At 45.3% G+C, this 24,125-nt stretch overlaps 1 protein-coding gene across 1 annotated transcript; it reads right to left on the bottom strand.

Moving 5' to 3' along the window:
- Positions 1–12,054: 12,054 nt before the first annotated feature.
- On the bottom strand, positions 12,055–23,229 carry SGOL1 (shugoshin-like 1 (S. pombe)). The gene is made up of 6 exons (XM_006883409.1): positions 23,088–23,229; positions 22,768–22,964; positions 18,051–18,127; positions 16,107–16,165; positions 12,440–12,629; positions 12,055–12,175 (listed from the first exon to the last, which is right to left on the bottom strand). The coding sequence occupies exons 1-6, from the start codon at positions 23,227–23,229 to the stop codon at positions 12,055–12,057; spliced, it is 786 nt and encodes a 261-aa protein (XP_006883471.1).
- Positions 23,230–24,125: the final 896 nt, after the last annotated feature.

Raw genomic sequence — 24,125 nt, forward strand, 5'->3', positions numbered from 1 at the left:
ATTCCTTTCCCCCTCAGCTGCTTGGAGACGCTACAAGCAGCGTGCTCAAAGCAGAAGTGGTTCAGTTTTACAAAGAATTGGACATAATGTATTGAAGTAAATGTAATAATTAGCACTTTTGAAAAACAAAACAAAAAAAAACCCCACCTTTTTAGATTTGCAGCTGCATATTTAAATTGAACTCCTAGAACATTTTTAAATTTTATGGACTAGACTTTAATCTGTTGACTGCTATTAATGTAAAGTTTCTATGACAAGCCCACTAGTTAAATATCCAATCATAGACCATCAGGGATTCCCTCAAATTCTGTCTCAGAGGAAATGCACACAGTACCATGATTTGGGGAAATCCAGAAAAATCTTCAGACCGTGAATGTTTGTTTCTTCTTTTTTAAAAAAAATGGAGTTTGAGAGTGTATTACTTTCTGAAGGACTTTTAAGGGTAGGGCTGCATAATTTAAACAAACCCTAAAAAGGTGAAGTGTGTGATGTTTGAAGTCTCGTAGACTTTATATATATTTTAAACACTCAGCTAGAGTAGGTGCTTTGAGCAGTTCTGAAAATCGCTGTTCTGAAAAAGCAACTGCTGATTCTTACGGTGGAGATCCTAACTATTGCAAACCTTTTTTGTAAGCATCCGGGTTTTTTGATAATTGTGTCTACCTGAAGCAAAACGTGTGCACAGAACCACTATTTTCCTATTTTCTCTACACAAATGTGGTATGTCACATTTGACTCGACTTATGCGGGACATAAGTTCCAAAAGAGAATTTCCAGGTTCATAAAGGCCCGTCATCAACTTGCTCTAAAGCTTGAGAATGAATCCAACTTGCTTTATTAAGAGAGGCTACCTGTCATCTGTAGCCGTGAATTCTGGTCAGTATTTGTTCTGTTGAAGAATTTTGCCCTTTCTGTGCTACATCCCCCCAACCCCCGAAAAATATATGTGCACATTTCCTCCCCCCCATTGCATCTCTCAGTTTTACTCATTGTCTGTGCCCCCCGAGTTTGCCGTCAGTATTTTAACACCCACACTGGTAAGATGGGCCCAGGGTCTGTCCCACCAAAACCCCCTCATAGGACTTTTCTTACCCTGCCTTGGGATTCCGGCTCAGGGCTTGAATTTCATTCCTGATGACACTACGGAGAAAAATACATCTGCCATCTCAAGTGTGGAACCGCATCTCACGGGAAGCATACGTGAAGGCCATCTGGCTGGCCTCGGACACTAATTTTTATGACGCAAATTTATAAATGGATTTTTATAAAGGACTCGCTTTTCAAAGTGTATTTAACTTAATGTTTTATATCCGCATAAATGAATGGAAGAGATCATTACTAGTTCTAAACAACTGTGAGAGAGATCGTGTAGGTGGAAGGAAGCGTGCGCATGGCTGTTGAGAACGTGGTTGTCACTAAGAAAAATTCAGAATGCTCGACTGAGAAATGCCTCAACCCTTTCAAGTAAGACCCCGCCTCCTGCGGCGTCTAGATTTCTAATGAAGAGTTCCGATACAGGTTGGCTTCAGTACCACGGCCTGGTCTTTAACAAGGCTCTGCGCCAGGTTTGCCAAAGCACCTCTCCATCTCGGTATCCTGTGAAAGCCTGTTATTTTCTGAGTAGATGTTCTCATAGAATATTGTCTTTAAAATCAGATTGTCTCTTCTCTATAGTGAAAGCATTTTTATGTTTTCTAATTTAAAAAGTAATATTTTCTTAATAGATAACTGTGCAATAAAGCTGAAGTAGGATGTGTGGTTTTTGCAAATGCTTTAACGGCTGATAAAATTTTACATTTGTAAGATTAATATATTGTACTGGTACAGAATAGTTTTAAATTATATTTTAAAAAGCTTTCCAGTCTGGTGGTGTGTTTTGTTTATTTCCTTTCAAGAAGATTGAAGTTAAATGTAGAATACGGTTTGTATCCTTAATCCCTCGTGTTTTAAAATGACTACATCTCTGAGACATATCAAAACAATCCACAGGCCACCAGTGAGGGATTTTCACAAGAAACAGACCCATATACACTTTATCTTACCAGCTGTCACCTTTTTAAAAAAAGAAATCCATAAGGATGTTACTCATTTTAAAATGAAATCAAAAGGTATTTTGTTCCAGTTTCTGCTTAGCCTCCTTGCAGCAGATGAGTGGGGAAGAGGGATGGGAAAGTGTGGCTGATTTTTAGGGAATTCTCATTTGAGCTTAGACTGACCCTTGAGATGTGTGTGTGTGTGTGAGAGAGAGAGAGAGCGAGAGCGAGAGAGAGAGAATGAGAATGAATAGTATTTCCCATGGGGGTTTGAGGTAACACACTACAAATCACCCCTCTTCTCTACTGAATTTGAACCAACTGAGAAGTCAATAAGCTAGAAGAATATGGTTTATTTCTGTGGAAAAATGAGCTTTCAAATTCTGTACCAAAAAATGAATTACGTAGCAAGCATTTGCTGGGGGTCAGGTCCTCTCAACATTTCACACGTTTTGGCTTCCGGCAGTGAAAATACGAAGAAGAGGACTCGGCATGGTCCCCTCTCCAGCTTGTGTTCAGACCCCCATCAGCCGACCCCATTTCTTCCAACTGATCACTGGGACTAAGCGCTCACTGCTTTGGTGCCAGCCTATGACTTTGGAGGCTAGTCTCAAGATTTGGGGTCCCCAGGACTAGAAATGTGTTCCACTCCCCCCTCAGGATTCCAGCCCCAATCTCGGGCATCGCCCAGTCCTCCTCGCCTCTGACCGGCTGTCTCCCATGAGCCCTGGAGGTCAATGACTCACAGGAAATGTCCACACCTACGTCCACAGCTTTATCCTGATGGAGACAAGTCAGAATCAACATAAAGCGAACAGAAGGTGGGAGGCTTCCCCAAACCACTGCTGGGTCAGAGAGCATGTCTGCTCTCCTAAGAGCAGCTGACGTCCGTCAGGAAGCTCATGGAGATTCAGTGTCCACAGCATTTAGAAAGAATGTCGGCCACCCTGTGTAGAAGGTGGTCATCATTGGATGCCATCACAAAGTGGGACCCACACCCAAGGCACCCTCTGGTAGGTGTGATCTGGAGTCTGCATCAGAGAATCACAAACCATTAAAGAAATCCCAGTTTTAGAGATTATCTCCTGGAAACCATTTTTTTTTAAATGTAAACTCAACAGAGAGATACTTTTCCTGGGATAACAGTTCCAGGTCTTTTGGATCCTGAGTCGATGTTTTTAAGCACTGCAACCAATGTCCCTGTCATATTAAGAGAGTAACTGCCCTGGTTTGTTGCAGCATGAAATGTCTACATATTAAGACAGTAACCAACCAAACTGTAACCACGGTTTCTGCTTCACATTTCTTTGCAGTTCAGCTAAGACTTCTCATTGCACGTTTATTGAGTATCTTAGGCATAAAATAATACGCGTGCTGCACGATGAAGTTCTTTTGGAAGACTCAACATACGCAATTGGTTCCTTTGGGTGGGAGACATGGCCCACATGTCCAGGTTTTCCAATCGTACCTCTCCGTCGTCTCTAACGTCCGCACCCCGCTTCCCCACAGGCTGCTCCCTTCTATTCTTCGGGTTCCACAATTCACTGCGGTGTCCCACAGAACTCACAAACTGTCCAGAAAAGGGCTCTCACAGTCGTGTAGCCTTGTCAGGTGCCATCGAGTCGCCTCACCAACAACAGAGCTGAACACTGTCCTGTCCTGTGGCATCCTTACCTCTGCAGTGCTGGGGCCCAATGCTGCAGGCGCTGTGTCAGTCCACCTTGCTCTGGGGTTTCCTCTCGTTTGACCCTCCACCTTTCCATGATGACTTTTTCCAAAGACTGGCCCCTCCTGATGTCATGCCCAAAATACATGAGAGAGAAATGTCTCCCTACTTGACTCTCAAGAGCACCTTACGTACACTTCTTCCAAGATAGACAAGTTTGTTCATTTGCCATTCTGTGTATTTCAACGCTCTTCTCCAACATCACAGCTCACAGGCATCAGTTCTGTCATTCTTACATTCTTGTCAGCTTTCAGGCACATTGGAAATTGAAAAGACCACGGCTTGGGTTAGGCACAACTTAGTCCTTAAATTGATGTCTTCGAGCACTCTGGTGAGATCCTTGACAGATTTCCCCAGTGCAACTTGTCTTTATTTCTTGACTCTGTCACCCCGAGTGTTGATTGTGCATCCAAGTAAGCAGTCTGAAGGGTGTTTCGGACGCATGTGAGCACTGGGCTGAGAGGTGGCGGGCTCACAAGGTCAATTGACATCCCGCAGGTCAGATGAGAACAGACAAGCTACACGCAGGATCCAGAACAAAGAGTGAACCTTGCCAGAGTCTGCCTTCCTCTGTATGCAGGCGAAGCCCCGAGGTGACTGAGTTATACCCACTGGTAAGACCCGATCCACCTCTGTAAGGATTATCCGTATCCCCTGCTATGGAGTATCTTTCAAGCTCATAATGACCTAGCAGGTTCTGAGGATGTAAATATATACTTGTCTATATATGTCGATCAATATAGGAGATTCAGGATACATCCCACCCCAAACATGCCTCATTTATATAAACAGACAACTCACTAAAAAATGGGACTGCAAAAGAAGCTTCATCCAACCTTGTCTCCAAGAAGCACTCCGGCTGCACCTTCTCCAAGACATATTTGTTCTTTTGGAAGTCCATTAGATATTCGGTACTCTTCTCCTACACCAAAACTCAAAAGCATAAATTTTTTTCCTGTCATTTTATTCACTTTCCAGTGCTCTGATGAGTATCAAGTGATTGAGAGGACTATAGCATGAATCAGGTGCACCTTAGTCTTCAGACTGACACCATTACTCTCCATCATTTTGAAGACATAGCCCTTACAGCTGACCTGCCCAGGGCAGCCTCAGAAACCTGATAGAAGAAGTTTGAGCCAAGTTGACGACAGTGGGTTTGGTCATTTTTACAGGAGCAGATAGATTGTCAGGTTCTTTTGTGTTGGTGCTCCAACCTCATGTTTCAGTTAGGAGCTGGGTACTCACCAGCAGCATCAGGCTTCCTTTGCGTGGTGTTTCGAGACTCTGAAAGGGAAGACGCAGCCCCGCAAAGGAGATTAGGGAAAGCTGTTTAGACGCCACGACCTTTAAGTTGTGCCCTGAAGGATGAACAGGCAGTAAGTAAGGCGGTAGTTAGCGGAAGGCAGGTGAAGAAGACAGGCTGGACAATTCCCGAGGTGGCAAAGGACAGGAGAGCTGCGGAGGTGCAACGTGGCAGGGAGGAGGGGCACGCAGCGGTGTGAGACGGTTCGGGGCCACCACAGGTCATGTTCAGAATGCTGTTTGATCTTGAGAGGAATAAGAAATGGTTGTTAAGCATGATCAAACGGTGACTTAAAAAAATTTCATCCTGCCGTGGATTGGATACAGCGTGACAGGCTGAAAGAATGGGAAAACCTTGTCTCCTGAAAACACTTGGAGATGCAGGCGAACATGCAGTGCACTTAAGAATATCGCTGAGCGACTAAGACGAGGTAATTCCTGAGTGTCATACCCAACAGAAGCTGAGAAGGATTACTGCGTGCTTTAATTCTTTAATCAGTCTAAGAAAGTTGCTGTTTTAATACCTCTGTGGGTGGGAGAAGTAAGGACCCTCCCACCCCTACCCCAACACACACATCAAGCCGGACTCAACAAAGGTTTGCAAAGGCTAGTGAACACCTTCGAGCAGGAGCAGCCGCTCCTTAGAGGCAAGGATGATAAAGCGGGCCTCATTTGCTTTGAATCTGTCAGGAAGGGCCAGCCTTTGGGAAAACACATCATGCTGGGGAAAGGTGGGGAGTCAGAGAGAGATACAAAGACCCTCAACAGGATGGATTGCACAGTGGCTGTAATGATACCAGAAATGGTGCAAAGCAGAGCAAGGCTCAAATCTGTTTGGTACAGGATCACTATGAGTCTCAGTCAACTGGCACTTAACAACAACAACCATGAAAGGCACGTGGTTCAAATCCACAATCAGTGCAGGCCTTTGGGTTGGCAGCACAATTCCTACCCACTAGTTCCACAGCTTGAAGCCTGGAGTTGTCATCCTGAAGGAGGCTACAGGAAAAATCGGTGGTGCTCTAGGAAGCATCAGAAGATGGAAAGTATATACAAAGTCACTGTAACTGAAGAGAACCGGCTGATCTGGAATCATTTAAGGAAATAGTATATGATCAACAAACAATGTTAAGAAGGTCAAACTGTACTTAAAGCTCTGGGGGAAACAAGACCCTTGGGAATTAACTAAACAGTTGTCCTGTTTAGGCTTGAAGGGAACCCCTGGAACTGAATGATGTCAGCGATGATGTCACACAAGGGTTACTGGGAGACCTGGTGGTCACTCGGGTCCCAACTTCTCTTCAGTGAGGCTGTTGATCTGAGTTCTCCTGTGGGGGAGTGACTTCAGAGAGAAAATGACAGATCATTTGTCCTATCAAGTCTCCAACTCATGAGGGCATGGGACGTCTTCTCCAACTGGGAGGGGAAATACGCTTCTTGCTAACACCCAGCCCTTGTGGCTGGTCATCAGGCGGCCAGGATGGAAGGGCGAGTTGGGAGGGAGAGGTCTTCGTCCACGTCTCAAGGTAAAGATGGAAAGAAAGCCAGTCTCTGAGTGATGAGTGCTGGCCTATAAGAGGTTGGATTTCTCTTGGAACCAAGAAACAAGAGGTTATTGAGTCTTCCCCTTGAATCTTGCCTGTTAGCTAGTGGAGAACAAGAGTTTGTAAGTGAATAAATAAATGAAGGGGACACATGCCCAAGTGAACTGTTGTTTGGATGAGAGCCGCACCCCAGGGGAGGGTTCTGGATAGCCCTGGGAAGTCCGGCAGTCTCTACAGGACCAGGAAAGCTGACCATTGTTGGTGGTTGTCAAGTTTGCTCCCCATTTCTTGACAACTTTATCCAAGACCAGGGAGCTCTGGTGGCTTAGTGGCAAGAAGCTGCGCTGCAATCCCAAAGGTACACAGTTCGAGGCCATCGGCCGCTCTGCGGGAAAAGGATGGGCTATCTACTTCACCAGAGGGTCAGCTATGGGTCAGTTCTGTCTGATGGTCGTCAACAAGAACAACATCTAAGACCTTCCCACATGGTCCCTTTAGACATCAGCACTGGTCGCTGAGAATTGTAGAATTTTCCTAGTTTCAAGGGAGAGAGAAAAAAAAACACAGGTATTAAATACTGGTTTATAGAAAATGAAATAACACATAAAATACCACTCATAATTCCACTTTACAAGAAGGTTCCCCCTCCCCTCCCCACCCGCTGGCCTCAGGAAGCAGGTGGCCTGGGTAAGAAAGAAGCCCCCCGTGTGTTGAGGTGGAGGGTGGTGAGGATGGAGCGGCCTCCAGACAGGATCGAGAGGCTCAGGGTCTAGAAAGGGAGGGTCTTAGAGGGCAAGGAGACAGCATGGACCCCTGTTCTCCAGCCCACACGCCCTGCTCCTACTCTCAGTCCGGGGCACCAGTGTGTCTCCAGGTGCGCCGCCCTCTGGCCTGGCCACCGGGCTTCTCCTCTCTGCCGCAGCCGCAGCAGCTGGTGCCTCACCCTCTGCAGGTCCTTTCTGAACCAGCTGGGACCTGAATGAGGATGAGGCCGCCCATTAAGCCTTGTGTGACATCATCGCTGACATCATTCCATTCCTGGGGTCCCCTTCAAACCTACGCAGAGCAACTGTTTGAAGACAAACAAGTCAACTGCTGAGGCTTGGGTTAAGAGTGAAAGGAGGGAACCTTAAATATTAAAAATGGCTTGACACTTCTCCCTCACACTACAGGCTTTCTCCGTGGGGAAGAGAACGTGAGTGGAAAGAATAATTGAGGGACAGGAGGTTGTTTCTCCCAAATGTCTCTGACGTGGAGTCACAGCTCTTCAGTCTGGGCAGATAACATCTTCTCTGAAGCTGTTCTTTTCCGTTTTTGCTTCTGGCTTCTCCATGGCACGCTGTCGTTGTTGGTTAGGGGTTGAGTGCTCCCTGAAGGGTCCACCATTCGATCCCGCCAGCGATTGTTTGAGGGAGAGAAGAGGCAGTGTGTTTGCTTCGTTTTAAAGCCCCAGAAGCCCAGACAAGGGTTGCAGTGAGTGTAACGTGACTTGAGTGGGACATAGTCCCCTTCACAGTAATCCTCCTGGTTCATGAGAGGCTCCTTTCCAAATGTTTTCTACTTCACTAAACCTGTCTTCTGACGGATTGATCAGACACGCTCTTATCCTTCCAAACTGTTACCTAATTCTAAAACTTTACGCTTAGTAGTCTAAATCTCAATGTGATGCTTTTAAAAAGTGGCTTGTAAATTCGCATGTATTTGTGTTTCTTAAGGTTTATTTTTGCATCCTGTTTTTCTTGGTTTTGTCTGTGGCTTACTCTTTTTCTCACTCACTTTCTTAAGGCACTGAACTAGCATTCATTTTAATTCCTAACCAGGAAGTTCCAATTGCATTTCTTCCTCCAAAATAGTTTCTGGCTGTGCATTTTTATTATATTCATGCCATCTTGCTCTGTGTGTGCTTGTGCGTGTGAAGGTATTTCTTCCCACCAAGAAACAATAATGTTGTTTTGAGCCCTCTGATTGACACATATCACATGAGTCCAACAGTTGAATTCTTTCACCTCCTGTCTTCTGCTGGCACAGGGCAGGGTGCAGAACTGTTCAAAGGCTTACTCCAAGTTACAGACTTTATGACATCGAACAACAGTGGAACTCAATATCAAAAATGCCATTATTATTTTACCTGAGACCCAGTTACAAAATAAAAAGATCCTAAATATAATACTACCAAATTAACTTTGTATCAAAAATATTTTGACAGGTGGTATCTTCATGGAAGAAGAAAATACAATTAGATCCCTTATCCTCAAAATACAGTGTGATAAGAGGAAGACCTTCAATGAGGTGGAATGATTCAGTGACTGAGGTAATGGGGGGAGGTGTGCCAGAGACAATAAGATTGGCACAGGATAGAGCAGGATTTAGGGCTGTTGTACATAGATAGGGCCCCTAGGAGTCGCAGGCGACTTGACAGCACATAACCACAAATTGAAAAGCAAAATTGTAAAAATTTTAGAGCAAAATCCCAAGCAAAAAATAAGTCTCCTACACTAATATTGAAACATACAATTTTTTTCTTCATAGTGAAACTTTTATACAACAAGATATTATAAAAAGTATAAAAGAAATGACAGAGACTGGAAGGGTCTTGATAACTTATGTACACCGAGAAATAGTATCCAGAATAGTGAACTTTTACCACTCAGAATATAAAAGGGAGCTCTGGTTGCCTAGTGGGTAAGATGTTGCGCTGCCAACCCAAATGCAGGCAGTTCAAACCTAGCAGAAGGAAGATGGGCAATGTCCTCCCAGTTTACAGCCTCTCAAAACCTGCTGGCCAGTCAGTTACGGGTTAGTTTTGACTTGAAGGTAATTGTTGTTTTTTTCCTTCTTTTCATTTATATTATTAAGACACCAATTCCGTTTTCTGACACTAATCTAGGGAGCTCTGGCAGCCTGGTGCTAAGTTGTGCTGCAATTGCAAAAGTGGTTCAAATTCACTAGTTCCCTGGAAGGAGGGGCAATTTCCTTCTACGTTGATTTACTGCCTTTGAAAACCCACCTGAGGGTCTGTTGAGTTGGTATCAGCACTTGACATCCTACATTAAGCTCCAGCCTAACCTCTAACCCTAAACTTGAACACTAAATCCACTAGAAACCTTAACTCCATGCCTCACCTTAACACTAAGGCCAGCCTAAAGCCAGCCCCTAGCCCCACTAACCCTTAGCCCTTCTCTAATCTGTCATCAGATGTCTTTCGTTAAGTGGGCAAATACTCCACTCATAGAACGAAAGTAATCCATAAACCCTTGAATTTTCACCAATCAATAAGAGACAATGTCATTTACAATTAAGTGAGGAATCATTTCATACTTATGGATTTGACTAATCTTAGTGTCCAGTTATACAAAGTGGCGGACAGTGTGTAGGAGGCTGAGATTTTTGCTGCTATTGAGAGAACAGTACACTCTTTGTGTCAGAATCGGTACAACCACTTTGGGGAGCAACTTGTAGAGTTACGAATTCAGTATATTCTGTAGCTGAGCAACTTTTTTAGGTATCAGCTCCATGGAGAGGCCTCTGGTCACTCAGCACCAATGTGGAATATCGTGAAAAAGTATAAAAAGCTGCCTTTCAAAGGAGTGGATACATTCTGGTTTATTTACAAATGAAAACACATACTACAACCAGGAGAATAATGTACATCATCAGCCGAGACACATAAACCTCAGAAAGAAGGTGGAGGTAAAAGTCCGTTACCAAAAGCTATGTACAGGGTGATAACATTGATGGGATACATTCAAATACAAAGCAATGCTTAACTGACTATGGATATGACACCAGAAATACATCGACAACAATATACAAAAATATTTAACATCAAGTTTAAAAGACTAGTTGAATTCCTGGACAAAAGTGGAGGGAAGTTCAAACTGAGTCACAAAGCGTCAGAAAGGACTCATCTCTGTCAGGGGAGCTGTTGGCCAAGAGGAAGAGTGAGCAAACCCCCGGGGAAGGCCTCAAACTATCTCAATATACAAGTCAAGAAACAAATGGGAGCTTATTATGTAGATACTCGTGCATATGATCATCAAAGGTAATTGGAAGTTATCTCATTAATTTGTAACCATTTAAAACTAGAAATATAAACATTTTCAAGCTTCTAAATCACATAAAAAAATAGTAGCTTCTGGATTTGGTCGAGACTTTGGTTTGCCGACTGCAGATGTGGAGCGTGCGGCTCCGTCCAGCCTACAGTTGCGTCCAGGATGACAACTATGAACTAGGGATGGGGGCCAGTTACCCCTGAAAAGCTGTCAGTGGGACAAAGGCATTTTAAACGCAGGTGGAAGAGCATTTGAATAAGCAAGAATACCACAGTCATGTGAGAATGCGGCTGGGAGAATCAGTTGTGTTTAAATCAGTGACTCAGGACGTTGACAAGTTTTGGTTAGTGAAAAATATTCTGGATGTGAGATGAAATGCAGAAACAGAGATGCAATCATGACAACTTGAGGTCAGGATTGGAAGGATTATCCAGTGAAATCCGAGTGTTGCTCATGGACTTGAACTTCACAATGAAAAGCTTGAAAGAAATAAGTGTTAGAGTGATTGTGTGCAGGGGAAGCTGGGCATTTCATGGTAAGAAAACAGCGAGGAAGACAAAGTAGAAAGATCAAGAAGGATGAGGGGAGCCAAACATCTACAGAGAAAGTCTATCTTTGGTATTTAAAGAACCAAAGAAAACCAAGCATAATCTTATGCAAAATTTTATTATAGTCTTTAAGACTAAATTAACTAAATAGTGCTTTAAATGTTTAAAGAAAGAAACAGAACTAATTTTCTCTCACTGGTTCATCAAAACTTTCACCTAAAACAAATACAAAAAGCCCTTGGTTATTTGTACACTGGAAGCCTGAAGTTTCTGGCTACAGAGCTATTCAGGAAGGCCATGGCTCAATCTAGGATTCTGCTGGGACCTTGCTTGAATGCACACTGGTGGCTGGAGGCTCAGAGCTCTTCACGGACCTCTTCCCAGCCTCCGCAAACAGAGGTGCTCTCAGAATTTTTCACACCCAATTTCTCTGACAAACTAACCAGCACGGTGGTATAAGGGGTCAACCGACAACTCCGGCATAACCACTGTCAATGCCAAAGACTGACTTTATTCAAATGCTATCAAAGGAATTCCCAAAGGTCTTCGACTTGTCTTCAAAACTCACCCACTCTGGTATTTCCGATTTAAGGGAAAACATAGATGCCAAAAGTGAAATGTTTAAGGAAGGACATGAAATCTAAACTAGGGTGATGTTTACAAAAGTCCAGTTATTTATATTTAAAATCCCTTAATTTATTAGAGTTTTAGACAAATGTTCTTGATCAAAAGTCTTTCCAATAGTATCTTCTTCCATGACAAGAGTTCACTGCCCTGTGGATAATCCCTAATGTTATCGCACCAGGGGGAGGGAGCGCAGATACCTGTGATTGGCACTGAATACAAGATTCATGATTTTTTATTCGTAAGACTTCTTTTCTTAGAACTTCGTCGGGAGTCCTTTTTTTGCTTGAAAATCGGAGAATTCAAGAAACATGAATCGGTAAAACGGTCACCTCTTCTTAGCTTCCTACAAAGGAAATAACAAGGAGATGTCAGCCTCATTATGGGAATCCCCACATGAACCCTCTCTGCAATATTATGTTATTGTAAAATGTGCCCATTTCAACATTTCTTCACAGATTTTCTTCTGTCAAATGTAAATATTTCAAACGAGACTCACTTGTTAACAATGTTGTGTGTACACACACACACACGCACGCACACATATATATTTGAGATATGTCTGTCTTATACATCACGAGCACGGCATTCCCCAAAGCTGCACACTTACGAGGAGAGTGTGGGTTCCCTGTAGTCGATGCTGATGGTGCACCTCCGTTTGGGAAGGGCGGGGGCCGGGCTGTCTCTCCTCCTCTTTGGAGACCGAGAAGGTGTCCTAGTTTTAGTTTTAGAAGTGAGGGCAACATTGGTGATGTCCACCAGGGTACGTGGAGGCGGCTTCTGACTTTTAAGGGGCGCACCTACAAAAAAGAATTCTCATTGCCTGTGGTTCCAGATGCCACCCTCATGGGCACACCGCGGGGGCCTGTGTGTGGCCGTGAGGGTGGAAGTGATGCCGCTGCTGTTCCACCTTCCATTCCTGGTGGACGACTGGCCTTCCACTCCTGGAAGCACACTGCGGACACAATGCAGCGGGAAGAGGAGCCCCTCAGGTTAGAAGGCACCCCAGATGCAAATATGGGAAGAGCTCCCTTCTCACAGAGGGTCTCCCGTCAGAGCCGAGGGGGAGAACACGGGGGTTAGAGCCCAAGTAGAGAACACACTCAACACTTCTCAAGCAGAAAGAACTGAAGAACAAATTCAAGCCTTGAGTTGCAATCCTAAAGGATTCTACTGGCAAAATCTTGAACGATGCAGGAAGCATTAAAAGAAAATGGAATACACAACATCATCGTATCAAAAAGAACTGGCCGACAGAGAAGGATTTCAGGAAGTAGCATTTGCCCAAGGACCCACAGCAATGACGGAAGGTGTGGATCTGCTGTTCACGGGTTGCTGTGAGCTGCGGGCGACTTGATGGCATCATGTAAGAGCTACTACATGGTTTCAGGAAAGTGAGAGCACACTCAGTTACATACCCTAACTGTACACAGAACCCAAGAGTTTGTAACTCATAGATTCTTGGTGATGCAATGATGAAGTACTCGGCTGCCATCCAACGGCTGATGGTTTGAAGCCACCCCATTGGTAGGAGAGGCTATTCCTTGGAGAGGGACATCATGACTGGGAAGGTGGGGGGATGGTGAAGAGGAGGAGGCTCCCTGAGCCGGGGGTGCTGACATGGTGACTGCTGCAATGGGCTGAGTGTGTCAGAAATGAGGACGGCACAGGCGAGGACAGGATTCAGGGCATTTGCTCACAGGGTCGCTATGAGTCCTACTCAACTTGACGGCACCTGATGCTGTAAAGTTTACGGCCGAGGAGAGTCTACACGGGAGCTGGACTGTCAAGTGTGGCCACTGGACTGGAGGCGTCTGACAACTCTAACAATGTTTGTAACCTTCACTTTCATGGAGATGATTCTGCCGAGTCCGTAAAAATAATTTTCAATTTACCTCGTAACAAAGAAAATCTCCTGTCCTTCCTGCGTGGCCTCATTTACTAGGTGTAAAAATGCTCTCAAAAAAACCCAAACACCAAAAACCAAAGCCACAGACACACAATAAACCCAACCCAAATCCACCACTAAATAAATAATAACAAAACAAAACGCTATTATTTGTTGCTCTGAGCAACAAATAGCACTATCGCTAGAAACATATAGAATTTGTTACTGAAAGGATGTAAAGTAGGTCAGGATAGTGTGGCTGACCCCTACTGCTCTGTCCGTCTGTAACTTCCCCCAGAGAGAGAGGGATGGTAGGTCTCTATGCTCCACCAGAGGGACAGATGGCAAGTACAGTGCGGTCCCCCAGGATCGGGAGCTACCACGTATCATAAACTTTACAAACACGTTGGTCACTTACTGGCAGGGGGCGTGGCCGGCGGGGGCTCCGCCACTCCTCTGTCATCCGCAGCTTCCAGCGCTCTTTTAGCGCGGGGCCTGGTGACGGGGCTCCTGTCTGACTTGGCATCAAGATTCTGAATGTTCTTGCAGACCTTTCTGGAAGGCAGGTAGGAGTCATCGGAATCGTCCTCCGAGTTGCAGGTGCTCTCGGAAGGCTCCCTGCCGCTTTCTCTGCCCGGAGAGTCGCTGCTCGCCGTGTTCTTCCGGAAAGGCGTGACATGAACGCCTTCCTCCAGGGTAAAGTTGTAGGTGTCACCAGAGGAGACACAGTCATCCAAGACTTTTGTGGAAACAGTTTTCTTCTTTTCGCTTCTGCTCCCTTTGTGTCTCGTGGACGTCTCTGCTTTTCTCCGTCGCTTCGCTTTTCTGTTCTCCTCTCTTCTTCTTCTCTGCCCGTTTCTGTTCTCTGTTTCAGTCTGTTCAGACTGAGAATCCACAGTGACAGACTGTGTGTGAGGACGCGCTCCTGGGTTGGTTTTTTCTGCGTGCAGGGCCCACTGGTCCTTGTTCCCACGACACAAAGCTTGAGCTACGCTCCCAGGAAGGTGTGAATCTGTCTGCGAGTCTGCAGCTCTCACTCTTTCCAAGTCCAAAGATTCTCCCGTTACAAGACTGGCTTCAAAGTCGCCCGATGCGTCAAGCGGATGCACACCACTGAACTGTCCCTTTAAACCTCGGCGCAAAGACACGGTTCTGGGTAAGGCAATATCCGCAGAGAGATCCACACCTGTGTCGAAAGCACCCCTCGGCCCTCCGTGCGGCACAGCCGGTTCCTGCGCTGAGAGTTTAGAAAGAAAAGAGAACAACAGGAGTTTTACCTCATGGAATCTTAGAACTCAGTACTAAAAATAATGATGGAAAAGTCATCGGGACGTTCCCTACATTTACTTTAAGCTAAGGAAAATGTGAGGAACTTAATTCCACCATCTATTTATTTGGCAACGATCAAGATATGACTAACATTTCATCTGGGAGAGAATCTTGTATAAGCTTTTAAAAGTATTCTAACTTCAAAAAAAATATTCTAACTACTCCAAACTATTTCTCTAATAAACCCCACAACTCTGTGTGTGTGGAAATGGATTGTAATTTGGGGGTTTTATGTCTCAGGTTTAAAGGAATCAAATGATTCAAATGAAATCCTAACAAATTCATGTGTGAAATACTGATCGCCCCTGTCCTACTCAGACACACCATTGCTAAGTTCTGTGGACAATGAAGAAAGGACACACCTAGAATCTCATCGGGCTAATACACACTACGTGATGAAGAAAATCAAACGGGTTACTTCCAGGCGAGCAGTCTGCATGTACCTGTGACAGCAAAATTCCAAAGAAGAGAACCTCGTATCCTATACCAAGACATGTAACGTGAAAGCTAAGCTGTTCTTTTAAAACTAAGCACAATGGGAATAAATGGGAAGACACTGAGGTGGAAAGCATAACCCATATCTTTAGGAAAAGCAAGCAAGTTCACCTGGTTATACTCATTCATCTACCACCCCTGCTCCAAAGCTAGTTCAGATGGAGGGGTGTGATGGACACACAGACACATCAAAGGCCAAGGCTCAAGAAGGGCAGGGCCCTCTGGCTCAGATGTCAACCTGTATCCCAGTGTTTCCACGCTTCTCCTTCGAGTCTGTGTAAATGCCGACTGACTCGACCCACATCCTAAGTGGGCTGCACACAATGCCTCACTGATGCTCAGGCGCACAGTAGGACCGAGCGAGCTGTAGCCTGACTGGCACACACAACAAAGGAATGCATTCTAAACGTCTATCTGTAGGAAATAAACCGACTTGCTTTGAGTTGAATGCCAGATACACAGATTAAAAAACTTAAAAAAAAAAAAAAATCAGAGTCACTGAAACCATGCTATTTACTCCCAAAGCCCTGGTGCTCCTAACATCTTCGATTCTCACCTGAATTGCCTTCTGTTTGCAATGATTCAAACAGTCCTGGGAAGTCACCTTCCAGAGGAGGAATCTGCCTGAGGAAAGACCAGTGGAAAAAAGAAGCTTAATAGTAAGGTAATAAAAAAGTAATTTAATAGTTCCCCAAGTTCTAGATTAAAAGAAGGAAGCTCTGGGGCCTAGTGGTAAGAAGCTGCGATGGAATCCCACAGGGACGGGATTGGAACCCACCCGCTGCTCCGTGGGAGAAGGATGGGCGATCGCCCCCTCTGAACACCCGCGGGAGAGCCAGCTAGGAGTCAGCTCCACCTCGACGGCACACAACAACAGAGATGAAAAAAAAAAAAGAGTATTTTTATGTACATCTCTGTAATTCCATTCCAAATCAGCACATCAGTATCAAAAGAAACCAATAAGTGTCTAATTACATAGAGGCAGTCCGTTTTGACAGACATTCAACTTGCTGGACAGCTCCTTGTGAAAACAAGGCAGAGCGTGGACTTTGACCTCACCACGGACACCACCCTTTAGAAATGACTTCCCACTTAACTAGCAAATACTGACTGACTGCTCCAGCTGTTCAGAGCGGCTCTGACCCTCAGCAGAGCTGGGACTGGGTGGCCGTGCTTCATGGTGCTACCGCGTCGGGGACCCTGAAGGTGTTCAAAGCTGCTCGTTTGCTTTCAATCTGCCACCACAGTGGTTCACCAAAACAAGAGGTTTTCCTCCACGCTCCCACACCATTACAGGCAGCTTCATGTTATGTCCAAAAGTCATTCTTTAAGTCTTCAGTCTTTCCTCCTCCAAACATCAAAAGTTAAATACATACTGCCTTAGGTAATAGGTTCTGTTTTTATGTGCCGTCAAGTTGCTTGCAACTCACAAAGTGACCCAACAACAGCTCTGAATCCTGCCCTGTCCTGAGCCAGTCTCACTGACTGCAATGCGCATAATCCCATTGCCCCAGTTACTGTGTCAATCCATCTCATCCGGGTCTTCCTCTTCTGCGCTGTCCCTCCACACTTCTGAGCATGATGTCTTTCTCCAAGGACTGGTCCCTCCCGAAGTATGACAGAGGGTTTCAAAACCCTAGCCTCCAGGGAGAAACTTGGTTTCATCCTCTATGACAGTGCGATTGGCACAGGACAGAGCGGAGTTTAGGGCTGTTGTACATAGGGTCGCTATGAGTCACAGGCGACTCGACAGCACATAACAACACAACAACAAGTCAGACCTCTCTGTTCTCCTGGCTGTCCATGGTATATTCAATATTTTTCTCCAGTACCTCAAGCCAAAGGTATCAATTCTTCTGTCATCCTTAGAAATTGGAGCGTTTCGGTGCATTTTATTGTGGTTTGGGTGAGTTTTCAAAGTACATCTGTTTCACAACATTAGCTGCAACTCCCTCAACATCACAGCACCTTCCCCACTTCCTCCTGGAGCTCCCAGGTTCTCTTTTCCCTCTGTCTTGCTCATTCTTGCCTCCTGAACTTTATTTTAATGCTAAGAAGTGAGTGAAATTTTTATCAAACACATAATACACGAAAAACATTGTGAACGGACCAGTAACAACAAGTTAGGGAAGATTCTTATCCCTAGTCATTAAAAAAGTAAATATGGAGCTTGGGAGGGCTAGTGGGTAAGGAGATGAGCTGCCAACCCAAAGACAACCAGTTCGAAGGCACCAGAAGCTCTGCAGGAGAAAAAAATGGAGAATCGCTTCCCATGTGATTTACAGCCTGTGAAAAGCCCTGGAGGGCCAGCTATGAGCTAGTTCAGAGTAATCAGCACAAACACTATCAAGAAAGTAAATACACTGGAGGGACCAGAAAAAAAATGTTTTAGCTATAAGAGAATTTCATCAAATATTCTTAAACATATTCTCAATAGAGATCCCACATGTAATACAATTATGCAATTCCCTTACCCCACAGATTATGAGTAAAGAATGTTGATACTAACGGTGAATTCTTCACAGACGCGACCCTGGATCCGTCGTCACCATCACAGTCCCCTCCAGAGGGACACCCCTCCTGGTTCTGCTAATGTATTAAAACACAAGGACACGTGTTACAGAAGTATTCCCGGCAGAGGACTCCCTCCCTCAACAACAAACAGCTACGGAGAGTACACTCCGGGGCCAGACATCATTCTCCAAAAGAAGAATATCAAAAATTCCAGGTATTGGCGAGTGCTGTAAGAGTACGTGGGATGAAGTGCTAGAGAGTCAAGTGATGCTGGAAGGTTCCTTGAGATAGCCAGACACTGAGCTGAACAACACCAACGAGTCAGTCACTGAAAAAAGCAGGAAGAGAAAGCAGAGGAAACTCAGCTATGAAACTCAGGATGGGCAGAGGGCGCCCGCTGTAGGCCGGCCAAGGTCACGGTCACAAAAAGGAACGGCCGATGCACATGGAGATCAGGCAAAGCAAAACCTCGAGACCACGGCTTTGGGTTTTGGATGGGAAACTACTTAAACTTTAAGTGGGTAAGTAAAAGGATCTCAATTCAGTTTGGCAATTGTGTGACGCATGTACTGAAAAAGGATTAAGGGCGGAAGGCTGAAGAGGTCATCACAGTGTGTACCTAAGTGGGATCTGCCCCTCCTTCTCCAGTAGAACATCTGGTGGATTCAAACCACGCACCTCTGGGATTGCAGTGCAGCTTCTTGACCCCAGGCCACCAGAGCTCCCTAGGTTTTGGTTTCTTAGTGAGCCCCAGAGGTCATCACAGTAAGTCAAGCAAGGCATGCCATCTGCGAGGGCCAGAGTCTTCTGGAGACGGGCCCTTGTGGTACAGTGGACAAGTGCCTGTCTACTAACCAAAAGGTTGGTGGTTCAAATCACTCATTCATTCCAAGGGAAAGCCATGTAGCAGCCTGCTGGTATAAAGCTTACAGCTCTGGAAACTGCAGGACAGCCTTGGTGGTTGCTGAGAGTCGGAACTAGACCTGAGGGTGATCAGTGAAGACAAAAGCTAGAGGGTGCAGGAACTGACGCAAAAAGCTGTGGATTCAGAGTAAGAGTTCCCACAAGGGATTCGAATTTAGCTCTTTTAAAAATGTTTATGGAGACAGGATATGCCAATCTCAGGTTGACTGACTTGAAACTGCTCATCAGAAAATAGTCTGCTGTGTTTTGAATCTACCAGATGCTCTGCAGGAGAAGGAGGGGCAGTCTCCTGTCCTAGTCGGATCCAATTCGATAGTACACAACAAGGAAAAAAAAAAGAGTCTGTTAAACATTAATATTTACTATCAATATAGGTAATGTTCTGAAACTAGTCATACGATTGAAGGCTATAAAGAACATTTAATTATATAGTCCTAAAATTAAAACTAACTTATAAAAAGGTTTTACTGTACTAGTTAGAAGTTTGTCAGAAATGACTTTTAATTAATCAGAGGTTCAAAAAAAGGCTCTCAGAAATGACATTCTTTTTTTTTTTTTTAAATCTTTTGTATGTGTACCATCAAACTGGATCTGACTGGTACAGGAGGAGATTGCCCCTCCTTCTCCAGTAGAGCAGCTGGTGGATTCGAACCGACTACCTCTGGGATTGCTGAGCAGCTTCTTGCCAATAGGCCACCAGAGTTCCCTAGAAATGACATTCTTATTTCTTTTCAGGAGTCAAGTACTGGCAGGCAGAACATCCAGAAAAAGCACAGGAGGCGTCATTACTGTTGACGCGACCTCGTAAAAACAGCAGCACAAGCTCAGAACGAAAACACATCCAACAAATACATGCAAAATACTGATGTCTATGAAACTAGGAAGACGTTTATGCATCAGCTAACACTGACTAATGGGGAAGGGCCTGCAATCACAGCAACTCCCCCAGTGCTTTTATGATTATCACATATGACAGCCAAGTAATAGTATTTCCTTTGTGGGACTGTAGCAAAACCTTTGGAAACTGAGAAAAAAAAATGCACATGCTTTTTCACCCACCAGTTAACTGAACAGGGAGCTCTGGTGGCTTAGGGGGAAGGAGCTGTGCTGCCAACCCCAAGGCTGGTGGTTTGAATCTACCAACTGCTCTGAGCAACAACTTACTGTATGATTGACAGTCTCTGAAAACCCACGGGTGGATCAGCAATGGGTGGGTTCTGACTTGAGGGCACAAGAGTTAACAAAACAAGGTAACTAACCCAAGCGTCAAGGACTCTCCTTCACAGGGTCGCTATGAGTCGCTTGCGACTTGACGGCACTTAACAACAACAACAACAAACAAGGTACAGGCAAAAAGCCAAATCTAGGAGATGTCAGATATTATGAAGAGGGGGGAGAAAAATTAGTATTTTACCCTTCATATCAAAGTGAGAAGGCCAGAGTTCATCTTTGTATTGTTATGTACCATGTGTCAGGACTGACCCAGGGGACACTTCTGTGGGTGTTCAAGGGCGGTAATCACATGAACGAAGACTGTCCATCCTTCGGCAAAGCAGCTGGTGGACTTGAACAGTGTGCCCTTGGGCTGGGAGTACAGCTTCTTAACATCAGGCTACCGGAGCTCCCTATGTTTACTGGGACGGAATTTCAAAATAGTGTATGTTCTGAAACTGTGGTGGGATCAAAATAATACACCTTTGTATGTACGCATTACATACATACATGTGTTATGTTACTTCTGCACACATACATCATACGCTAAAAAAACAGGATCACTTTCGTTGCAAAAAAGCAGTTCTCTCTCATTGACCTCTCAGGTGAACTGGGAAGCAGTTTTATACCCTTTTTCAATCTGCCTGACCTCTAAGCTCTACCCCAGTCCCCACGGACTGCCCTTCTGGACCATGTGCCAGGACGACTGTCTTCAATGGCACGGCCAACAGAGGCAGGAATTCTGTTCTGTCAACACACGACACTCACTGGGGCCTTTTTCTTTCTCTGGCCCCTGCAGCGTCCCTTGGTAGTGGCTTTTGGGAAAAGGGGAGGAGAAAGTGGCTCATTACTGCTTCTCTCACGATTCACGATCCACAAAGATTATAGTCAATTCATCTTTCTGTACACTCGTGCTGGAGTTTGCCTGGCAGGACCATCCGAGCAACATCAGGTTGGAAACATGGTCAACAAAACGTTCAGGATATTTCTTGCTTGGGAGTTAAAGTAGTTTTCTTTATCTGTTGTCAGAAGCGAATCATACCTGACCGACCCTCCAGCAGGACCTCAGAGGCAGTAAATCACACAAGAGGAGATTGCCCAGCTTCCCATGAAGCTGTATGGCCTCAGAAACCCTATAGAGGGTCAGGTCGCTAGGAGTTGGAACTGACTTGTTAGGAACAAAACTGAGTCCGAGCACACCATGTCTGAAGTCCTGCCCTGCAATCCAAGAAAGGCAGTTCTTCTAGACCTCCCTCCAGTGGACAGCAACCTAAACAAACAGCCGAGTCTATGGCGTTCATCAATCCTTTTGGTCTAGGCCAATTCAATAACCACTGTTAGATGAGGGCCGGGCTCACTCAGCATTCAAAGGGGCACAACAAAGGGCGAGAGACGGCATGTTCTCTTTTTTTACGGACCACACAGCAAACATCAGCACGAACTCAACTCCCAGCTACAAGCGGATGCAGGTCTCTTCCCACATCTCCGCACCGTGTTACCACTTCCTTGCACAGCGAGTCCTCGCTCTCTGATCCCAACACCCGGAGTTAAGAGTGGTCTATGCACTCAGTTCCCTGGAGCTCGTTAAAGCCTCCGTGGCCACCAATGGTCAGGTTACAGGGGACCAGACACAGGCTCAGCAGTTTGTACAGCTCCTTGCACTTCGGCCCTGCCCATCGCCTTATCTCTTTCCATGGGAGGATGTCACAAATTTGAAGGAGCCTGACCTTCCACACTGCCTGTCCGTGCAGCCTTCTCTGGTGCTCCCTTATGAGACAGGATCTGTCCTAACACTGCTGGCACAGAGCTCCATTGAATTAGCTACATCGAGCTAAGTCAAAGCCACTGCCACTTATGAGCATGGGAATTCTTTTTTATCCCAAATCTGTATCAATTCCTTAACAAATAAATGTGACCCATATGGCGTGTGCCTTCTTTATAAATGGTTATGACAACCAGGAAGGAGAGAGCAAAGAGCAGCACCAGGCAAGGTCTGAGAGACTTACTGGCACCGAATTTCGACTTCCTCCAAGCAGGTGCAAACAACACGACCCCATGAACCGCAGCCACGTGGTGGTACGTGCGCGGGAAAGCTGTAAGTAACTAGCAATGGGACCCTACCATTTGTTTTGCTGCTTCCTTTGACAGAGCTGTGATGGCTGAGTGGTTAGAGGCTGCCCAGTCCACCAGGCTTCAGACCACCCAGTGCTCTCTGCAAGAGAAAGACGGACAATCTTCTCACGCACAATTTATGGCCTCTGAAAACCTGCTGGAGGGTCAGCTATGAGTTGGTTCTGTCTGGCTATGCAGTCACACTATCTCCTTTTACAATTAAGGCAGACAATCAATCCCTGGCTTCACTCAGCTTTCAGTGTGACACTTTCTTAATTAGTCAGGCACAATGGTTCAGTTGGAACTCGGCATATGGACCTATCTTGATCAATTCACTCATATCAGATCATTAAGAACTGACTTAAAGAATATAATCTAACTAAACTACTGATTCATAGACCTCAATGATTATTATTTTTTTACTAACCCATCCCTTAAGAAATCAGTCACTGTAATCAAAGTACCTCACAAGGTTCGTCTGTGTGTTGTAGGGTAAATTTTCGTTGTAAGGCGTAGAGCTGACAGGCCAGGTAGTAACATTCTTTTCTCAGCTGGAGGATGACCTCCTGGGCTTCTCTCACTTTGGCCTTCTCTTCCTCTAGAGCCAGCACTAACATTCTGTTGTTGTCCTGGTAATTTCGCAGCAGTGTGGAAGTGTTGCCTAAAAGGAGTTTGTTTGTTTTTTAAAAAAATGGCATTAATGACAGAGCCCAAATTAAAAAACAAAAACAAAACCACAAGAAATCAAGAAATGATGCAAAAGGCGAAGGTGAAAACCTCTTACTGGTCATCTGGCTCGGAGGTGCTACAAGTGACTTGCGCTTGCCAAGCTCCGTCAAGTTCTTGTTCCTCTTCTCTTTCATTCGTTTCTTTATGTCCTCCAGACTATCCTGAAAAGCCTTTCTAAGGCATCGTTCCTTGGCCATCTTCTAGCTAAGAATAAAAAAAAAGATTATTTAATCTCTCTAAAAGCATCACTGTAATACAAAATTTGAGACTTCTGTATTATTTTTAAGGAGATGGCCCATCCTGGAGAGTATAAAGAATTGCCTAAAATAGTTAGCATCGCGACAGCCTAGATTTTGGGGCTTTTAAGACATTCCCGTTACATTTCATGAGGTTCAATTCGCAAAAGGAATTAGTCCTGTCAGAAATTTTATTCCCTGTACAGGTATAGTTTTTAACAAAGGGGTATTGTTGTTGTTATTGATTGCCTTTGAATCAAGTACAATTCATAGCAACCCTATGAACAAAAGGCCTGAAGCCCCTCTACAACTATGGACATTTATCAAAGTTTCCGGAGGCGTGGTGGTTAGGAGGTGATGAGTGATGCCACTCCTGCTTCCAACAAAAGGATGTGCACGAGAGCAAATGAAAACGCACAGACCGGCCAGTGGTCATGCAGGGCGGGGAGGTTAGAGAGCCTGGGATCAATGACCTAGGTCTTCAATTCTCTCATCAGAGAGTTCTGGACAGTGGTCTCTGCAGGGTAACTGACCGAGCCAAAGGCCTGAACACCAAGGCAGCGGCTGATTTTTGCGCCCTGGTTTTGACTATCGTGTTTTCACCGACAACTCCCGTAAGACACAACACTCTCGCAGCTGGGGGCCCCCGCTTAGGAAAGGGGCATCGGGTCGTGAAGGGCCTGAAGGAGGGGAGACACGGCCAAGGTCAGCCCGACTGCGGCCGGACACACCGATCGGCCGGCGGGGAGACCCCGGGGCGCACAGGCTCGCATCCGCGCAGCCCCTGCGTCAGGGCCCGAGGGCGCGCGTGGGGAGCGGCCAGCCCCGCCGCCCCGTGCGCGCCAGCACGTACCTCG

The sequence above is a fragment of the Elephantulus edwardii genome, unplaced genomic scaffold (assembly GCF_000299155.1).
Source record: "Elephantulus edwardii isolate Elephantulus edwardi_28Jun2011 unplaced genomic scaffold, EleEdw1.0 scaffold00027, whole genome shotgun sequence".
NCBI lineage: Eukaryota > Metazoa > Chordata > Mammalia > Macroscelidea > Macroscelididae > Elephantulus > Elephantulus edwardii.